Raw genomic sequence first — 21,997 nt, 5'->3', positions numbered from 1 at the left:
TTGCCTGAAATTGTGAAATTATTATTATTCTTAACTATAGGTCTCAAAATTCTGAGTATTAAGAATGGAAAAAATAACAAAAGAAGAATCACCTTTATATGACTATTGATTATTATTTTTTATGTTAAGTTGAAGCTTTTTTTTTCTTTTCTTGTTTATATTTCTTTTGTTTTTTAATGCTTTTAAAAAAAATTAATTTTTTTTCCTAAGGCATTGCCCAACCCCACCACTAAGTGTGTAGACATAAATAAAAAAATTTGGGTTCGCCACTGACCCACACCTTTGACCTTTATATTTTTTTATCCACTCTCTCTCCTATTTTATTTATATCTTTCTCTCACTTAAAATGACACAACTTTACATCCTTTAAAATCATACACTTTTCCCTTAAGTTAATCCTAATAACTTAAGCCATATTCTTTTTAAGTTAGCATGAAGTAACTATTATCTCCTGTAACCAAGACTTATATTTTCTTTAAATATAATAAATTTTTATCACTTAAATTAAGGAATTTTTTTTTATGTTATTGTAGATAAGTTATATTATGTTAGTGAAATAAAATTATAAGAGGGTACTTACAAAGAAAAAAATTATAAGAGGGACCCACAAACAATTGAAGAGAGAAAAATAAAGATGAGACCCACCTTTGTTATAATTTAGGAAAATTGGTTATCTCATGTTCAATGAGATAAATATAACTCTTAAATTAATAATTATTGATGTCCATTTAATTCTTTTAAGCTTATATAAAAGTATTTTTTATCTTGACATTAAACTTTTCTTTTGTATAAAATAATAATAACTTGATTATGTGATTCCTATTTTAATTGTAATTGTGACAACTAAACAGAACTACTTTAACGAAATAAAAAGAAGAAGCAATTTGCTGATTTTTTCTTGCTCATTGAACTAAAGTGGCGGTTTTCCAGTTCTTACGAATATTGTTGGTGTGTCCATGATTAGGGTTTGTCAACAATACAAACAAAAAACAACAAAGAAAAGAAAAACAGACGAGTTTAAACGCTAATGTGCTTTACAAAAAACCCTAAACCCAAAAACAGTCCACGCATGTTTGGTACTATATCGTTGGAATCTATAAGCCCATTATGTTCCCTTTGGGAGGGGGGGGGGGTTGTCACTGTATGGATGATACCTCTAGCTTAGGTAAAGACCAGGCTAGATGGTATGATTCCAAGTATAACAAGTTAATAACAATGGAGGAATGATGGTTAAATATGTGACTTAATAGAAATGGGCATAATAACGATACATAAGATGCTCTGCTTGGTATGCCTCTGGGGCTATTTATAAGGGAAGATTATGTGTTGTCTGGTGCAGGTAGGCGAGGAGAGGTAAACTATCCTCGGGATTCGCTATGCTGCCTGGCGTTGGGCGTGGCAGGCGCTGCTATGATAGCAGCGCTGCATCCTCTGCGACTGGCGATGTCAGCAGAGGACAAAAGGCAGTTTCCCTATATGGAGCCTGCGGCGGTCACCTTTGTGGGTTAGGACCCCAAGACAGGACATTTTAGTGTTACTCATAGGGCCAACCGCTACGTGCGAAGCTGGGGTGAGATCCTATGCTGCCCTTAGGGCTGACGTGGATAGGGGGTGGAACTGGGCCTGAGTTGCTGGGTCATTTCATGTTGGGCCATCCGGAACAGGAGCCCCCCCAGCTTGGTAGCAAGCGTAGGTTGGTGGCAAGTTAAATGTCTTAGGCGACACATGTCTGGCGACCTGTAAGATGATGAGAGAAAGGGAACCCAGGAGGGAGAGACACCTTATTTTCGTCCCGGGTGGTAGACAATGCCCCAGGCGGTTAGCACTGCCTGGATAGTAGTGAGGCGTAGCGATGGAGGGCCTTTATTGGGTTACGGTCCTTAGATGAGATATTTCTGTGTCTTTATTGGGGTGGGGCATCATTACGGTAAGTTACTTGTGGCGATCCCAGAACGGTTAGTAGGTTCGGATCTTATACGTGGGCGATGGGTTGACGATCCATCACCCAGTTTCTCCTTGTGAATTTGGGGTTACTGACGGTTTGGTTTCTTGACACGTTTCGCCTTAGTGGGAAGCCTCTGTGGCTGTGAACACGTGTCCCTGATAGGAAGGGGTGTCTGTTCGCTTTTCGATGAGGTGTAATGATGGGGAAAACCTATCATTACCTGCAGGAAACCCAAACGTCAGGGCGCGGGGCACATTTATGAGATATGAAAGCTGTCTCGTCCCTCTGTCGGTGAAGACGAGGACTCAGCTGTGATCAAGCATGGCGTGATAAACATGATTTCTGGAGGACTTGGCAGAGGCGGGGTAACAGTCAACGCCCGAAAAAGACACTTAAAATAGTGTTTAGCAGTAACTGGCAAAGTCATCAGCAAAGCCAAAACTGATGGAGGCCCAGCCAAACCTAAGATCGTCTGGGATTTCAACGAGTTGGGCGACATCCTCCCTGGGCATGACGACCCCTTATTCATGCAAGCAATAATCGCCAACTGGAGTGTCAACCGCGTAACCACAGCTGAGTCCTCGTCTTCACCGTCACGCCGCCAGGACCTGGTAGCTGAGGACCTATAGATTGTAGTACTGGGGAGAGGGCTTCGACAGCTGCCCGCTCGGCTGGGGCCGAATGCATGGATGGAGGGGAGTTAGATTGCACTGTTTGTACATGTCCCTCTGGAGTTACAACCCTAGCCTGTTCTGCTCGCCGTGTTGTAACGACCATGTTGGTTTCCAGAAGGTGGAAAGCGTCTTGTAGATCTTTGGTAGGAGAATGGGAATAGAAGTTTATAGATTTCTCACAGACAGCACCAATGTACCGTTGAAATCTATAAGGCCACTATGTTCCCTTTGGGGGGGGTTGTCAGTGTATGGATGATACCTCTAGCTTAGGTAAAGACCAGGCTAGATGGTACGATTCCAAGTATAACAAGTTAATAACAATGGAGGAATGATGGTTAAATATGTGACTTAATAGAAATGAGTATAATAACGATACATAAGATGCTCTGCTTGGTATGCCTCTGGGGCTATTTATAAGGGAAGATTATGTGTTATCTGGTGCGGGTAGGCGAGGAGAGGTAAACTCTCCTCTGGATTCGCTATGCTGCCTGACATTGGGTGTGGCAGGCGCTGCTATGATAACAGCGCTGCATCCTCTGCGACTGGCAATGTCAACAGAGGACAAAGGGTAGTTTCCCTAAATGGAGCCTGCGGCGGTCACCTTTGTGGGTTAGGACCCCAAGACAGGACATTTTAGTGTTACTCATAGGGCCAACCGCTACGTGCAGAGCTGGGGTGAGATCCTATGCTGCCCTTAGGGCTGACGTGGATATGGGGTGGAACTGGGCTTGAGTTGCTGGGCCATTTCATGTTGAGCCATCCAGAACAGGTACATAGTATAGGATAAAGTCTGATGGTATAAGATCTGATTAAATTTTAATACTTTCAACATTTGACATCATATTGTGTAAGATAATGTCATCCAATGTTTGGTAATACACGGTACAATACTAGATAGGTTAAAAATAAATATTTGTCAAAAATACCTTTTAATAATGAATTTACATAATTCTTCCAAATATATCAGCATATTATTTTTTTTATAGAAATCTATAGATTAGTGTGTCCAAAATATATATTAACTTTTATAAAAATAAAAATCTCGAATATTTTAAAAAAATTATATATTGAAAAATTATTTTTTATTTTAATATATTAATATTAAAATAATATATTAATTATTGAGAATTGCATTGGTTAATACATCAACTCCTTATTAGGCCTAATCCTATCCTTCTAGTTCCGATTAAGTTATACATCATTTTAATATATAAAGAGATTCTGCTATATAAGTTTATATTATACGATACAATAATCACACCAAATAACTAAAAATATCATTATCCTTAATACATTGCATTCATTCCATTGTTGTTTTTTTCCTAAAAATAATTAAAAAAAAATCATCTACCAGAGTCAGATTTGGTCAACGACCTTAACCTCACAAAAAACTTGGCTTTCTTGTCCCAGTTATTCGACCCATGTTGTTGTTGTTCCTTCCTCTTCTTCCCGCTGAACGTATCCCAATTCTCCGGCGACCCCATCAGCAGCACACTCTCCGGCGACCTCACTCCCACCGCCACCGCCGTCTCCTCATTATCCGTAGGGTCGGCGGTGGCTGCAACAGCCACCATCCTGGCCTGCATGGCGGACACCACCTCCCTCATCGCCACGTCAGCATCCCCTCTGTTCCTCAACAAAATCTCTCCCACGTGTGCCGGCGTGAGGGACCCACCTGAGCGAATGCACCCCTCAACAGCCTCGAACATCACGTGCGACTCAACCCCTAAGTAGTTCCTCGCCAACTCTTTAAACGCATGCACCCCGCACGTGCCGAGGCTCACGTGCACGTCCATGCGCCCGCACCGAACCAACGCCGGGTCCACGCTGTCGCGGTGGTTGGTCGTGAACACCACCAGCCTCTCCTCCCCGCAGCACGACCACAACCCGTCCGTGAAATTCAGGAGCCCCGAAAGCGTGACCCGTCCGGTTTCCTCACAACCCGAAGAAATCGACGCCGTTTTCTCCTTTCTCACTTTAGACGACAATTTGTTAGCCATTTTCTTCGCCGTTCTGTCCGCTGTTAAATTAAAGTCCACTGAACAATCGATGTCCTCGATCACGATTATGGAACGGTTCGTCGTTTGGATTAACAGCGAACGAAGCTCAGAGTTGTCGTTCACTTTGGTGAGTTCCAAGTCGTAAACATCGTAGCAGAGGAAATTCGCCATAGCTGCAATGAGGCTAGATTTACCCGACCCGGGTGGGCCGTGAAGCAAGTACCCGCGCTTCCAAGCCCGCCCGACCCGGTGGTAAAACTCCTTGCCGTTTGAGAAAGCTGTTAGGTCGTTTTTAATCTGCTTCTTCAGCTCCGGTTCTAGGGCTAGGGTTTCGAATGTTGATGGGTGGCGAAACGGGACCGAGACCCAACCCGATTCGAAGGATCCGGATCCGTTGTTGTTGGTGAAGAGCCTGCGCTCGCGGGACACGCGCTCGAACTCCTCGGCTCGTGCGGTCACGTGAGCGAGGTAAGGCGAAAGAAGCGCGTGGCGGTGGCGTTTAGGGAGGCGGAGGGTGAAGCTGCGCTTCTCCTCGAGGGAGTCTTGCACGGTGTCGACGTGGTGGGTCCAGGAAACGCGGTGGCCGTGGAATGCGTCGTGGACGGTGTGGTTCGGCGCGACGGCGAAGGAGATTCGGTTGGAGGAGGGTGAACGGGAGAGCGTGAGGCGGCGGCACGCCGCCGCGGGGGAGTGGTTCGCGGCGTTGAGGTAGAGGTGGACGTGGCGGTAGAGATCGTTGAGGTCGACGCCGCAGTAACCGTTGAACTCCGGGATCTCGAAGTATGAGTATGGAGAAAGCAAATCTTGCAGCGATTCGTAAAGAGAGTGAAGCAGAGAGAGAAGCTGTGATGGTAAGACGTTTTGGAGAACTGTGAGTAACCCTAACAGTGACCACATTTGTGATAATATCTCCATTTTTTTTTTTTTTTGATGTTTCTCTCTCTGTTTTGCTGTTTTGTTTGTGTGTGTTGGTTTGGGATTTTTTTGTTGTGTCTGTTGTGAATTGGTGATTGAGTTTGAGGAATTGATGGAAGTGGAAAATGGAATGAGAATGGTTTCTTTTTTGGGGTTCTTATACATTGCATTAAAGCAAGAACAGAGTCTGGTAAAGAATAATGTTTTGGGTTTGGGATGAAAAAGAAGCATTAAGCATATAGCAGATTAGGAAAAGTTAAAGGTAAAGATGATTAAGCCGACCACTTTACTTTTTTGCTTTTGCTTTGTTTCGTTTGTAGACATGGGTTTGATTGTTGTTCATGAATCATGGCCATAGCCTCATCTCTAAAATGTGGGTTACACATACACTGCCATACGTACAGAATCTCAGAAAATGTAAATTTTTGTTAGCCAAAGGTTCTCTCTTTCATTTTGTTGCTTGTTTTTACCTCTGAATCACTTGGATGGTGCACTTCTTTTTGTGGGCTCAAAAACCAAAATCACAGAAAAATGCAAGTTTTTTTCAGCTTCAACCTTTCAATTGTTAATTTGTTTTCTTTTCCTGGATTATTTTGTGCTTATTGTATGACTATGGTGTATTTACTTGTTAAGGGATGCATTAAACTTTATTGATATTCGTCAAAATTCAATCAATTTTCACAAGCATCTTGGTGTTGGAAGTTGTAACTAATGCCCATAATTGTACATTGCACACACGCCCTAGCTAGCTTTAGTAAAGTTCTTCAAGAGATAATAGGAGCAATGTGCACAGTGGCACGCACGCAAACACACGGGGTAAGTGTGATATGGAGGGGATCTTGTTGAGTAGAAACTGCTTTTTGGTTCTTTCTTGACAAATCACACTTTATCTTTTTAACTTCTTTGTTGTTGTAATTTGCAATTTCCAAGGTCAGAGAATGTTCTTATGAATTATTTTAAGTCATCAGTCACTCATCATGAGTACCAGTAGAAGATGATAATGAGGGGATGATGATTTTCATGTTTTTGTGTGCACCATGTTGGTTCAAATTGGTACGGATGAACCCATTGGATAAATTTTAAATTCCCATTGGATAAATTTTAAATTCATTTTATGATTACTTTTTTACCTCTGTACTTAAGGGGCTGTAGGTCATTGCAGGTGATGTGGTTAGATTTCAATGCACAAGTATTAAGTATCTAATAATAGATTGTAACTAAAATGCCGATTGAAAGACTGAGTTGCTGAATTGGTTGGGCATTTCTATGTTTTGAACTTTTCATTACATTATTGTAGGCTTTTACTTATTGGCATGCATGGTGGTGGGAGGGTCTATGAGATTGAGATGTATAGACCTTAAAGTTATGGTATTCTTTCTTCTGCATTACATTTCTTTTATATCTTTACATGCTTGTGCTTTTGAAACAAAGTTTCATTTATGCTTCTTTACAGAAAATTGTCTAAATCTCCTTTACTAAAACAATGCAATTTGCACCTTCAGATTGTAATCCTATGGTGTTTGGCTGTCGTTCTTATCAAATCTTTGTTGCCCCTTCTATGGTTTTAGGTATCTGCATATAAAATGGTTGAAATTTTGAGAAAGGGAACATGGAAAGAGAAAATAAAAGGAGGAGAAAAAGAAAAAGAGGCATGTGTATGGCATTAAAAGCCACGAATATGGAGGATGGGCAAAAATTTCAGTGTAGGTCAGCCTCGAGAGAAAGCTCTCCATAAATGGGGGTATCAAGAATAAAGCCAAAAAGAGGATTCTCCCTGGAATGTCAATAATCAAATGGATCATATTCCATCTATGTAAAGGGTTCCAAGATCGAATCAAGAGAACGGATCAGACTATTAAGTATAGCAATGTTATCTGTCGCGGTTCTAAATCAAACCATAGTTAAGGTGTGCTAGAATGAGAGATTGCACTTCACCTATATAGTATAAGCTTAGTTAACTATGTCGTGGCCATCCATTAGTGTAGGTCAGCCTTGAGAGAAAGTTATGCTTAAATAGTGGCATCAGAATAAAGCCAAAAGTGGGTTCTCCCTAGAATGTAAATTGATCAAATGGATCACACTCCATTCATGCATAACAGCTTTTTACAAGTGATTCATCAAGAAATGGATCAGACTATCGAGCTCAGTAGTATTATCATGCCATTAGATACCAAGGGGTAGAATGAAAGATTGCACTTCACATATTTGTTGTTTAGCTTGGCTTTTTATATCGAGATAACCTATTAGCCATCTTCATTATCCATTCTTTTTTATTATTCATCAATGCATAGAATACCTATGATATTTGTAAGCAGGGCTGGTCATGTAATCCTCTTTAACTTAACTCCTAAATAAAAAATATAATTGTTAGGATAAACCAACGTTTATTTTCATTTAGTCATTGACTTATTATAAAAGATATAGAAAAAGTGTATGTCTTTTTAAAGGACATAAGCTTAGGATTTTTTAAAAGAGAGATAGACACAAAGAGGTGTGAGTCTTGCCGAAAACAATAAAGACGAGAGAAATAAATGTGTGGTTTTATCTCTTTGTGTCTATCTTTCTCTTAAAAAGAGATAAGTTTATAGGACATGCTTTTCCCAAAGGATATTCTATACATAAAAATTCTTAAAAAGAGTAAAAAATTAGATTGATCTTATGTGAAAATTAAAATATCCATTTTCGGGTTAGTATAAAAATGTAAATATTCCAACTACATAATTAGATCTGTTCCGAGTAAGAGAAATATGAGACTATTAAAGATCAGTTTGACTGAAAGCAGAAAGATTTTTATCGTACTTAATCTGCACATAAACTCATACTTAAGACACCTTAATTATGGAGTTGATTTACCTTGACTTGGAGCTATTTCTAAATTATGACGTGAAACAAACTTAGAAATAATAAATTATACCGGCACTAGATTTACCTTTCGATATTACGAATTTAAGATTCATTAGACTTGATTCTTTGACCGTTTTGTTGGAAAAAGAGTAATTCTTTAGAAAATGTAAAAGACTTCTTGATCTCTTCCGCAAAGTATGCAAAGACCGTGATAAGAGGTCGTTGCGACGAGTAGGCAACTAAAATTTTATTTACACAAAATAAAAAAAATGAACTTATCATTATTTTATTTAAATTAAAAATACTTTTTTATTTTATTTTTGAATCTGGTCTTTTAAAATTGAAATTGGGTTTGGAAGTTTGATTGTGCACTAATGGTGAAATTTAATTCCAGCATTTATGTAAACTATTAATAAATTTTAAAAATATACGTTTTACTCCTAGAATAAAATAAAATAAAATAAAATGAAACCATAAATAATTTTTAAAGAAAATTAAAGTATGAAAATTAAATTTTGATTTGAGACGAGAGATCTCCATCCTATGTATCAAGCAAGAAGAAACTCAAAACCACTTTGTTCTTAAAAAAAATAATTACAGTTGGATTAATTTTAATTTTTTTTGAAAAGGATTTATATTTATATATATATATATATATATATATATATTTTTTTTTTTAATTTTTTGTAACATTTTCAATTTGTTTATTTTTTTTGAAAAAAATACTTATTTTAAATTTTACCTTAAATGCCAATTATTTCGGTAATCAAAAGATTTACCTCAACACTGGAAAATAAAAATAAAAATGAAACATAGATTTATAAAACTACATCAAGGCTCGCCAGTTATCATAATGCAGACATATATGAATAGTACATCATATTAGATCAATCTCCAGCCATTCAAGTTAATGAATAAAAAATATTAAGAGATCCAAATCAATGTAGCCCCTGAATAGTTGAAAACTCGAGGAAGATTGGGAAGGAAATCAATGGTGAACACTCACTGATGTTGACGTAATGTGCTTGAGTAAGGCAGTGATTGGCATAAAAAATGTGACGACAGAAAACACTGCTTTGCTCCAATTGCCAGCCTTGCAAGATGGACATGTGTTTTATAACAGTGGATATTAGCTTAGACCCACTTCAACAAAGGGTGGCCTTGGGTCCACGTCCAAAGAGAGCAGCGAGACGGCCCAAAATATTTAGCAGGCTATGTGAATCACTGAAACACTTTGGACTGGTCAAGTAGTGCCTCTCACAATCCAATCGCACTGTTTTACCTTGGATTTATTTATGCTAGATTTGAAAGGAGCTGATTTGGTTCCGACTTCCGAGGATTCAAATTTTTTTTTATAGAGATATTCTAATTAGTTCATTACTTCACGATTAGTTTGATTCAGAGCGGGTTCTGGCATTAAGACTTTAAATCCCTCTCAAAGACGACACTATGAACACATGCTCTCATTCGCTCCTGCTCAGAAACTTGACGCTGTAAGAACCCGCACCGATAAATTAGGTATTTAAATAAATTAATCATGAGTTTAAGAAATAATTTCATAATTGACCTTGAATAAATATAGAAAGATTAGAATAATTATTGAGAAGGATAATTAATGCTTAAAATCGCTTTTCTGATGAAAAGTGCAGATACCGGTTCTGCTTCACGGTATAAATGCGTACCGGTGAAGTATCCCAAAAAATTATAATAAGTATATAAATGTTCCTAGAAAAATATCTAGGACCATAATATCAAGTTTGGAGTAAGAATAATGAGCGTTGATGTCAGAAATAATAGCGGGTACGTATAAAATGCGTACCGACAAAGTGCTGCGAAAATCATAATAAAAATATGATAATTCCTAGAAAAATGGCTAGGTTCAAGATATTAAGTTTGGTAGAAAATTTTTTAGCGGAGCTATTAGAACTAATACTGTTGATTAGTGGGCACACCGATATAAATTGGAAGGCACATAAACCTAGGTCATATTTCTACCATCCTCTACGTATTGTTCTTCATTGTTCATGGCTGACCAAAATACTCCGACACTATTCCATAGCCTTTTAAGCAAAGAAAACCCTAAAGACACCACCTTTTTACTTGATTCTTCCTCTCTAATCTTGTAAACACTTGAGAGCAAACTTGGTGAGGGAGAAAAACCACTTCTTGAGAGGTTCTGAGTTCTGTTTGTGGGGTTGAGAGGCTGACTTCTTGAGTTGGTGGTGTGGAAGCCATTTCCTTTGCATTTGATGCTTCAAGAAGCCATTTTGTGGAGTAAAGGACCTAACTTGTTAACCAAATTTGTGGCCTTGTTGAGTCAGAATTATAGGGTGGTGTAGAAAGCTTCAAGACACTTCATTTTTCTGTTTTCACAAGCCTTAAGGTAAACCATGATCACTTCCTTTGAAATTTTATGAACATAGCTTGTGTGTGTCCTTAAAGAGAGGAACTTTGATTGTTCAAGTTAAGGATTGTTAATCTATGTTTAATATATGGTAATAAACTTCCGTTTGTGAAGAAAATGGACTTAGAACCATTGGAGGACCCTTAAAATCGAGTTTATGCAGAAACCATTCAAGTTTTTGCATTCTGTCTGAAAAGTATTCGAATACTTTTCGTGAAGTATTAGGATACTTGCCTTATATTCGAATACTTATCGAAAAGTATTGAGATACTTTTGGTATTCGAATACTTTAGTGAAAGTATTGGGATACTTTTGATATTCAGATACTTTAGTAAAATTATGGGGATACTTTTCTGGGAACAAAAGTATTCGAATACTTATCGAGGAGTATTCAAATACTTTTGGCAGAATGAGCCTAAAATCAATTTTAACAAGTTGGGAAGCCTTAAATACAATATAGGATCTTAATGAATCAGTGTGGGCTTGTCCTAGAAGTGTTCAAGTGATAAAAATGAAATAAACCATTATTAAGGCTTTGGGAGAAGCCGATAGTCATTAAACGAAAAAGGAAATGTTGTCCTTATGCAATGAAACTCTAGACTATGAATATTAATGATATTTATGGCATAAACAAACTGTGCTTTTGCTGTTTGGTGAACCGTGGATTGCTATTTAGACTTTTGAGCTTGAGTACACTACTTGACAGGTAAGTTCCGTGTTCTCAGGGTTAATCCCTATTTGTTCCACCATACTCCAAGAGAGGAATTGTAGTTTTATGTGGTATATGTGTTTATCTGTTATTTGAGATGATAAAATGGTGCACTCTTATATATGTATGTTATGTGGTGTATTACACACAAGATGGCTAATACATGAGTGCAATGTGGAGCTGCACAAGACTGTATTCCCTGAGTGTGGGTATGAGGCAAGATCCTTATACTTCTTATGTATGTAGCAAACGTGTGTAAATCATACTGTTCTCTGGCCAGTCGACTTATTAGCACACATGCATGATATATATATGTTGCTGCATCATGTGATTATGCTATTACTGTTGAACTGTTATATTTGAACTGTTATACCGAAGTGAGCTTAGGGCGGAAGAACTCTTCGAGAACCCTTGCTTATTGAGATTTCTTTTTAGAGATCTCACCCCGTGTGGGGCATATTTTCAGGTCAGATGTCCATAAGATGGATGCTTCCCGAGGCAAGAGGCCGGAGTAGAATTTATTTGAGATGCATGTTTTATTAAGATCATTATGGATATTATTATTGTACCGTGACCTGATTATTATGACGTTATCTTTTTACCAGATTATGTATGTTTTATTGTTTGTGAGCATGGGGGTTGTCCATGCCTTGATTTATTTGTGTTATTGTGGAACATATGTATTCTGTTACGCCATGAGATATGGATGTTGGTCATGACTATGCGATGTAGGTTCATGACTATGCGATGTAGGTTCATGACTTAGTATTTATTTATGATATTGAGGCATTTCAGGATTTTATTTGTGGTTTTGCAATTACATAAGGATATAGAAGGATTTTATATTGATATGTTAATAAGGAAAAAGTGATCTTGCATGTCTTATAACTTAATTTAATTTAGCTTCCGTATTTAATTGAGCTGCGCTTAATACCGTAATATGGTAACAAATTCTGATGCATATGGGGTGTTACAGACGCCAACTGAGGTACCATCATTTGGTATTCCAAGAATTCAATGATTAGCTACTTTTGGTCCAATTTCAAGACATTATGCCCCAGAGCAAGAATAATGGTAGTTCCATTACTTCTTCTCAACTCCGCAAGATGGATGATCAAAATTTTGTGTTTATGTGCATTAAAATGTCACTTGAGTCCTTACTGCAACATCCATGAATCACCATGGCTTGTGATATTAAACTTCTCTTAAAGATTTTTCATGATTTGTTGCCTTTGATATTAATTTTATTCTTCTAATTCTTCTTTATTTCTCTTAATCCATTGCTAGTTTTGTTCAAGGCTCATCCATGTCCTTGCCACTTTGATATGCTATTCTTCTTCTTGTGTGGTATATTCTTACATCTTCACACATGATTGATGATTTTGGCTTTTGATCAAAATTCTTCTCTTTTTGTTATTGCCTCTTTATTATCATTAAAATATATCTTGTATCTACATATCTCATCCTAAAGTTCAAGTGAATTACAATGAAGGAAAAAAAAGGGCGAGGAAGAAAACAAGGAAGAAGAATTTTGATGCAAAAGAGGATTTGAGAAACGAAAACCCAACTTCATTTTCCCATACTACTTAAAACAAATTTAGTTATTCAGAATTGCAATTTAAGTTTTGCTTTAATTTACACTTTTGAAAACCTATTTTTAATTTTGTTAACAACTGAATCTTATAAAAATTTCTTAGGCCTTCATTTTGTTTTGTTATTCTTCTTTAAAAATTTTACACTTTTGAAAACCTATTTTTAATTTGTTAACAACCGAATCTTATAAAAATTTCTTAGGCCTTCTTTTTGTTTTGTTATTCTTCTTAAAATGTCTTCTTAAAATTTTCCCAACTTTTCCTATTTGTCTTTTATAAAATTAGAATTAGATTTAATTTTTTTCACTTTTCTCAATTGCAAAATTCCTATATAAATGATACAATAGTCTTGGTGGGAACTATTTTAAGGTCTCAAATATCCCTTTACTACTTGTCGTCGCGTACACTTGAATGTATAGTGTACAAAATGCAATGATACTTAAAAAAAAGTAAAATCTAGTTCAATTTTCTCAGTCTTCTAGCAATTTGATGTAATTTCATGTCCTCTTGAGTAGTATTTTTTCACATATCAAAAGCTATATTAGCCCTCCACACATTAGCATCTTTTCGTTCCTGCTATTGGGTTTGGAAAATAGATTCAAAATAATATTCTCAAGAATGCATAGTGAAGATTAAAGAATTTATTTACATTTTGAAGGTTATTGCATGACTTGTAAAATCTTGCAGTTGATATAATCTACCTTAAGATAGAGGTAAAAATTGGCACCGATTACAAAATTCCCATAGAGAACATACCTTGGGTTTGAGAAAAGGATAACACTGGTTCATGCAGAAAATAAAGCAACAGATAAATCTAAAGAAATCTAAGGGGCTAAGGTGAGATTGTGAGAAAGGCATAATATTTATACATCTCATTAAAAAGTCACACAAAATCCACATTAATAAAATAAGTCATTGAAATCAACAAGCTTTTGAGTACCAACATATTTTTTTCCTTGCTTAAAATCTTAATTGAATACACTCCTTTAAAGTTGATTGACAATAATATATACATACATATATATATATATATATATACATACATACATACATACATACATACATACATACATATATATATATATATATATATATATATATATATATATATATATATATGGGAAATGATCCTTTGACATCAGTGTCAAACTAAAAAGTTTGACACCAAATCATAACCATTCATTTCTGCCAATTTTACGGTTATAATCATTGGATCACATTAATTAATTAATTAATAACTCCCAAATAAATTATAACCGTCAGATTGACGTAAATCAATGGTTAGGATTTGATGTCAATTTTTTTAGTTTGACACCGGTGTCAAAGAATCCTACCCCGATATATATATATATATATATATATATATATATATATATATATATATATATATATATATATAGGATAGGATATTCTTACACCAGTATAAGAATAATAAATTTTACACCAAATCTTAATCATTGATTTACTTGCAACTAACGGCTCAAATATCCAATAAATAAGAACCATTAGATATAAATAGGACCAATGATTAATATTTAGAGTGTAACTTATACCGGTGCAAAATGATCCTAACTCTCTCTCTCTCTCTCTCTCTCTATATATATATATATATATATATATATATATAAGAATGCTCCTTCTAAATTTCAGAGAATCATGAATGATATCTGCAATCCATACTCAACTTTCACCATCGTCTATATTGATGATGTTCTTGTCTTTTCCCAATCTATTGATCAACATTTCAAACATCTTCATATTTTTGTAGATGTAATTAGGAAAAGTGGTTTAGCTCTTTCTAAATCAAAAATAAATCTTTTTCAAACAAAAATCAGGTTCCTCGGTCATACTATTTATCAAGGGACTATTACTCCAATTTGTAGAGCTATTGAATTTGCTGACAAATTTTCTAATCAAATCATTGATAAAACTCAACTACAAAGATTTCTTGGTTGTTTAAATTATGTAGCTGACTTCTTTCCCCAGCTTAACAATCTGATCAAGCCTTTCCATAATCGTCTTAAGAAAGACCCTCCTCCCTGGACTGATGTTCATACTGACGTAGTCAAACAGGTCAAAGCTAAAGTAAAAGAACTTCCTTGTCTTTATCTTCCCAATCCTCAGGCTTTTAAAATTGTTGAAACTGATGCCTCAGACATAGGTTATGGTGGCATTCTTAAACAGAGAGTCTCAAACAAAGAGCATATCATTGCATACACTTCAAAGCATTGGAATTCAGCACAACAAAAGTATTCCACTGTCAAAAAAGAAGTTTTAGCAATTGTTTTATGTATTTCAAAATTTCAATCTGATTTATTAAATCAAAAGTTTTTAACCCGTGTTGATTGCAAATCTGCAAAAGACATTTTACAAAAAGATGTAAAGAATCTAGCATCTAAACAAATTTTTGCTAGATGGCAAGCAATCTTAAGTGTTTTTGATTTTGAAATTGAATATCTCAAAGGCACCTCAAACTCTCTCCCTGATTATCTCACTCGTGAATTTCTGCAGGGAAGATAAACAGTGTCCTGACATGCCAAAATTGGTAAAATCAACCTCTTCTAAAGAGAGGAAAGGAAAGCTAATCCTGGCTGGGTTAGCTAAAAAATTAGAAAAAACTGGGTCTCCAGCCCAACAACAATCTGGGTCATCTACCCAACCTTAAACTGGGTCATCTACCTAAAGAGTTGAGGATACTTCCTCTTCTAAACAATCTAAGGCAGACTATGCAATGCCCATCCAAACACTTCAAGCCTTCCAAGACCAAGGTTTGACCCATCTACCAAAGAAAACCTGGGCTGAAATAGCTTCAGAAGATGAACAGGAAGAAAGTCTTTCGGTTTTGATTGATAACCTAAAAAACAAGCAGATTTCTAACTGTAACACCCCATATATATCCGGTAATGTTATCATATCATCGTATTAAGCTACGCTTAATTAAAAATGCGGAATAAAGTTCTTTTCAATTATGATGTCATTAATCATTACCAACTTGATTACTTAATCGTTTTCAAAACATTTCCTTTATGTAAATTGCAAAAGACAGCTAACTGAAATACCTCATTAATTAAATAACAGATATAAGTCTCTAGTCACGGAACTACAACACGTAGACCGGAAAATCCTAATAGTTTATACAACTCAAGCTAAAAAGTACTAACATCAAAGTGGCATGGACAAACCCCATGCTCACCCAAATAAGGCAACAAGCCCAACATAGTCTCAACTCAATAATCATAAATGGCAGAACACATAAACAACATCCAAATCCAGTCATGTCAGCATATAATATAAACAGCAATAATCATCAACTAAGCTCTGGCCTACTGCCGCCAGAGGCATCAGCCTCCAAGTTACTTGAACCTGAAATAAGCACCCTCAAACGTGGGGTGAGATCTCTAAATAAGAAATCTCAGTAAGACAAGGGGTCCTCAAGGATCTTCCACCCCAAGCTCACTTACACGTGCAATATAAGTGCAAAAGCAGTTTAACATTATAATTTCCAAAATAGTGCAATACAACAGATAATCATGTCATGTGTGTCAATTCTATTCTACTCATCAGAGAAATGCAGGAATACGTCTATTACCCACACAATATGCAAGACGCTACTTGCACCCACCCACGGACTCACCATCTTGTATGACGCTACATACTCAGGCTTACCGACTAAGTGGAAACAACACATACATATTATAAGCCATTGCACATACCAGCTCAAAAGCATTTCAAAATATCCAAAGCATGTAACACAACATGCATATAAACCATTCCCCCATGGGGTATGGTGGAACCACAACATGGCTAAACCGAGGACACAAAATCTTACCTTGCAAGCTAACAATCCAATGCCAAGAGTCCAACCAATGCTCAAAGTCCAAACACAGTAGAATCACAATCTGATTTGGACCAGTAATCATATCAATAAACATAGCTCATAAGCATAACTATAAAGACAACGCTTCTCTTTTACGTTTTACATCTTAAGGCTTCTGACCAAGCCATAAGCCCTTAATCACTTGATTCAGACTTAGTTTAATTATTACAGAAGTTCCACTTCATCAATCTATGGTCCACAAACCCCCAATAGCCTACTGTATGAACAATACAACTATTGTTCTTCGAAAATCCAGAATATCCGGATATCTGTCGGGGGCATATCTAAATATCAATATCCGGATATCTCTCTGTCAATATCCGGATATCCAGATCCCCATATCCGGATATCAATATCCGGATATCAATATCCAAATATTTCGCGACAGAATGTAGTTCTGCATTTCGCGAGATATCCTTCCCAAAGGTGGTTCATTTTACGAATACAGAAGCTTATACATGCGATTTAAGGTGTGTTTAACATTACCAAACCTTAGGTTATCAACTTTAATCCATTACATGCATCAAGTTTCCATTTTTAAACAAGGAAACACATGATCAAGGTTCAACCACTTACCCAAGCTTCAAACTCAGAAAAGGAAGGCTCTTGGAGCTCACCAAACTGCTCCAAATATACTGACTTACAAGGAGAACGAAAATGCCACACCAAATGTTGGTTTTTGCACCAAAAGATGACTTCTTGGCACCACCAATGCCAAGCCAAAGGTCCACACCCTCTCTAAACTCAAAGTCAGCACATAAAACACTCCCTAACAACACCCTCCACTCAGCAAGAGCTGAATCTCAACCTCATAATGCACTCACCCAAGTGTTTACAATGTAGAAGAGGAAAAAACCATGAAAAAGAGGAAAACTTGGCTCAAGAATGGTGAAGAAAGACTAAGGAGCAAAGCACCAGCTGACTAGCCACCCAAGGTTCACGTAGAAGACTAGTATGGCCTAGGGTTTGGTGCCAAACTAATGTATATATAGTCACTTATCAATTAAACACATAGTATTATCATAATTAGCTACACTTAGCATTTTAATCCCAAACTCAGGATTCTGAACCTACTCAATTTTACAAGATTTATCATATTTTTCGCAGCACCTTTTCGGTACGCGCTTTTTCATAGCCAATATCAGTTCTGACACCAGTTCTCATTATTTTAACTTGAAACTTGAAATCACAGTCCTACATATTATTCTAGGAATATTCATGTACTTATTATAATTTTTCGGGTACTTCTTCAGTACGTATTTATACCGAGTAGCAGAACCGGTATTTACACTTTTCGTCAGAAAAGCGACTTTCAACATTATTACTCACTTACTATAATTATTAAAGCCTCATAATAATTATTAGGGTCAATTATGAAATTATTTCCTATTTTCTCACAATTAATTAATTAACTTCCTTAATTAACGGTGCGGGTTCTTACATTCACCCCACCTTTTTAATTTTGTCCTCAAAATCATAATATACCTGTCTCAGAAATTGGGATACTACCAGAGAAGCTCGTCCTCTCGCTCCCAGGTACACTCCTCAGGAGTCCTTCCTGACCATTGCACTTTGACCATCGGAATGATCTTGCTCCTCAGCTGCTTCTCGCCACGATCGAGAATCTTGAGTGGTCCGACGAGAGTTTCAAGTTCTCCCGAACCTCCACATCATCCGGTTGCACCACGTGCGAAGGATCCGCTACATACTTGCGAAGCTGAGACACGTGAAACACGTCGTGGATGTTGGCCAAGTTCGGAGGCAAGGCAAGCTGATAGGCAACAGGTCCTACTCTACCAAGGATCTGGTATGGCCCAATATACCGCGGGCTCAGCTTCCTCACTCTGAGTGCCCGTCCAACATCGGTGACAGGTGAAAGTTTCACAAACACGTGCTCACCCTCACTGAACTCCGGTGGACGATGCTTGACATCGTATTAACTCTTCTGCGCCTGCTTCAACTTTTCCCTGATCATCTAGATCTACAGGGTGGTATCTTGGACAAAGTCCAAACCAAACAACTCACGATCCCCAACCTCAGATGAGCAGGTAGGTGTACGACACCTCCTACCGTACAACGCCTCGTAGGGTGCCATACCCAGGCTAGCATGGAAACTGTTGTTATACGAAAACACAACCAACGGAAGGTACCTATCCCATGCCGAGCCCTGCTCCAACATGCAAGCCTGCAACATGTCCTCAAAGGTCTGTATAGTCCGCTTAGTCTGTCCATCAGTCTGAGGGTGATAGGTTGTACTTAGTCTCAACTGAGTTCCAAAAGCTTCCTGCAGCGCCTCCCAGAACCGAGATGTGAACTTCGGGTCCCTATCACTAATGATACTCTCGGGGACCCTATGAAGCCTCACGATCTCGCGAACATACAGTTTAGCCAACTGCTCTGTAGTGAAGCTCACCTTCACTGGAAGAAAATGGGCAGACTTCATCAGTCTGTCCACAATGACCCATATAGAGTCACAGCCAACCTGAGTCTTCGGCAAACCCACAACGAAGTCCGTGAAAATGCTCTACCATTTCCATTCCGGAATCTCAAGAGGTTGAAGTTTACCAGACGGCTTCTGGTGTTCTATCTTCACCTTCTGGCAAATCAAACACTGGGATACATACACAGCTATGTCCTTTTTCATTCCTGGCCACCAGAAATTCCTCTTCAGGTCTTGATACATCTTTGTAGCACCAAGGTGAACAGTAAACTGTCCCTTATGGGCCTCAGCTATAACCTCTTCGGTCAAAGGACCTCGAGGAATCACGATCCGCTTCTGAAACAACAGAAGTTCATCCTCATTCCAAGACACACCGTCTTGGTTCTTCACGTAGTCGAGACACTCTCTCTGCACTTGCGCCTCGTGGATCTTCTCCATAAGCTCATTCCTGACTCTCACAGTCTCCATCTCGAGAAGTGCACCCCCAAACAAGGAAGTCACCTTCAGATCTCGAAACTTCTCTATGATATCGAAGTCACCCATCGTCAAACTGGATAGACTCACAGATTTTCGACTCAAAGCATCAGCTAGCACATTGGCCTTGCCAGGATGGTACTTCAACTCAAAGTCATAGTCCTTCAGAAATTCCATCCATCTTCTTTGTCTCATGTTCAGCTCCTTCTGATCAAACAGATACTTCAAGCTCTTGTGGTCACTGAACACAGAAAACTGCATACCGAACAGGTAATGCCTCCAAATTTTGAAAGCAAACACAATCGCAGCCAACTCCAAATCATGAGTCGGGTAGTTCTCCTCATGAGGTTGCAACTGCCTTGAAGAAAAAGCAACAGCTCTACCATATTGCATTAAAACACAGCCCAGCCCCTTTCCAGAAGCATCACAGTAAAGCTCAAACTGCTCCTCAGGATTAGGAAGGATCAACACTGGTGAAGTAGTCAATCTGTCCTTCAACTCCTGAAAACACTCCTCACACTTGTGAGTCCACACAAATGGAGTCTCCTTTCGGGTAAGGCGAGTCAAAGGGAGAACCATCATGGAAAATCCCTTGATGAACCTCCGATAGTAACCTACCAAACCTAAGAAGCTCCTCACTTCTGTAACCGTCTTGGGCCTCTCCCAATCCAGCACGACTTCGATCTTGTTGGGATCCACTGCGACTCCTTCAGCTGAAATCACATACCCCAGAAACTTGACTGATTTGAGCCAAAACTCACACTTAGAAGGCTTAACATAAAGCTTTTTCTCCTTCAGCACTTGCAGAACAATCCTCAGATGCTCCGCATGCTCCTCCTCAGTCTTGGAGTAAATTAGGATGTCGTTAATGAAGACAATCACAAACTGCTCTAGATACGGCTGAAAATCCTGTTCATGTAATCCATGAACACTGCCGGCGCATTGGTGAGTCCAAACGGAATCACCAAGTACTCAAAATGACCGTATCGCGAATGAAACGCGGTCTTAGGGACATCCTTCGGCTTAACCCGAATCTGATGGTATCCGGATCGGAGATCAATCTTCAAATACACGCAAGCACCCCAGAGCTGATCCAACAGATCATCAATCCGAGGAAGGGGATACTTGTTCTTGATCGTCACCTTGTTCAACAGCCGGTAGTCGGTACACAATCGCATTGTCCCGTCCTTCTTCTTCACAAAGATGACCGGTGCTCCCCAAGGAGACACACTCGGTCTAATGAAATCTTTCGCTGAAAGATCCTCAATATGCTTCTTCAGCTCAGCTAACTCCGGTGGCAACATCCGATATGGAGCTAATGAAATAGGCCCCACACTAGGCAATAAATCAATGGAGAACTCTATCTCCCTCTGTGGCGAAAACTCAGGAATCTCCTCAGGAAACAACTCGAGGAATTCCCCCACCACAGGAATGCCAGTGATGTCCTCCTGTGTCCCACTCACCAAACCTCCCAACAGGACATATCCGAATGCCCCAACTCTCAAGGCTCTCCTAGCCTGCAGCAAAGAAATGTACAGCGAGGAACTAGCTGTGGAATCACACGAAGACATCACCACGCGCTTTGAACAGCAATCAATCAATGCGCAGTTTCTGGACAACCAATCCATGCCCAAAATAATCTCCAAGTTGGCCATCGGCAATCCTATCAGATCTACCGAGAACTCACGGCCGTCCCACTGACACGCTACATCGCGATGAACAGTGGTAGCATCACACTTTTCTCCGGTGGCGGTAGTCACCCGCAACGGTGGAGAAAGCACAGACACGGGCAACTCAATCCCCAAAGCAACCGGGGTTGCAACAAAAGAATGCGTAGCCTCAGAATCAAATAAAACATCAACAGATGAATCACCAATAGACACAGTACCTCTGACAAGGTTCAGAGCTCTATCCAACTGCTGGCGATCCAACGTGTACACACGTCCAGTAGCAGGTGGCATTGCAGGTGCCGAAGTAGGTGCCATTGGAACCATGTGAAGTGGAACTACCTGAACTGCAGCAGCCCTCGTTGTTGACGACGGACAGTCTCTAGAGAAGTGGCCCTTCTTGCCACACTGGAAGCAGATAAGCTGACCTGTAGCACAACGACCAACTTGCTCCTT

At 38.5% G+C, this 21,997-nt stretch overlaps 1 protein-coding gene across 1 annotated transcript; it reads right to left on the bottom strand.

Annotated features, from left to right (window-relative positions):
• Window positions 1-3,921: 3,921 nt before the first annotated feature.
• LOC133299569 (AAA-ATPase At4g30250-like) lies at window positions 3,922-6,904 on the bottom strand. Its single transcript, XM_061499035.1, has one exon. The coding sequence runs from the start codon at window positions 5,763-5,765 to the stop codon at window positions 3,963-3,965; it is 1,803 nt and encodes a 600-aa protein (XP_061355019.1). The 5' UTR covers window positions 5,766-6,904; the 3' UTR covers window positions 3,922-3,962.
• Window positions 6,905-21,997: the final 15,093 nt, after the last annotated feature.

The sequence above is a fragment of the Gastrolobium bilobum genome, unplaced genomic scaffold, assembly GCF_033153095.1.
Source record: "Gastrolobium bilobum isolate Gb01-03AN ecotype WA unplaced genomic scaffold, APGP_CSIRO_Gbil_v1 utg12922, whole genome shotgun sequence".
NCBI classification, from domain to species: Eukaryota; Viridiplantae; Streptophyta; class Magnoliopsida; order Fabales; family Fabaceae; genus Gastrolobium; species Gastrolobium bilobum.
This window is presented reverse-complemented; position numbering and strand designations above follow the sequence as displayed.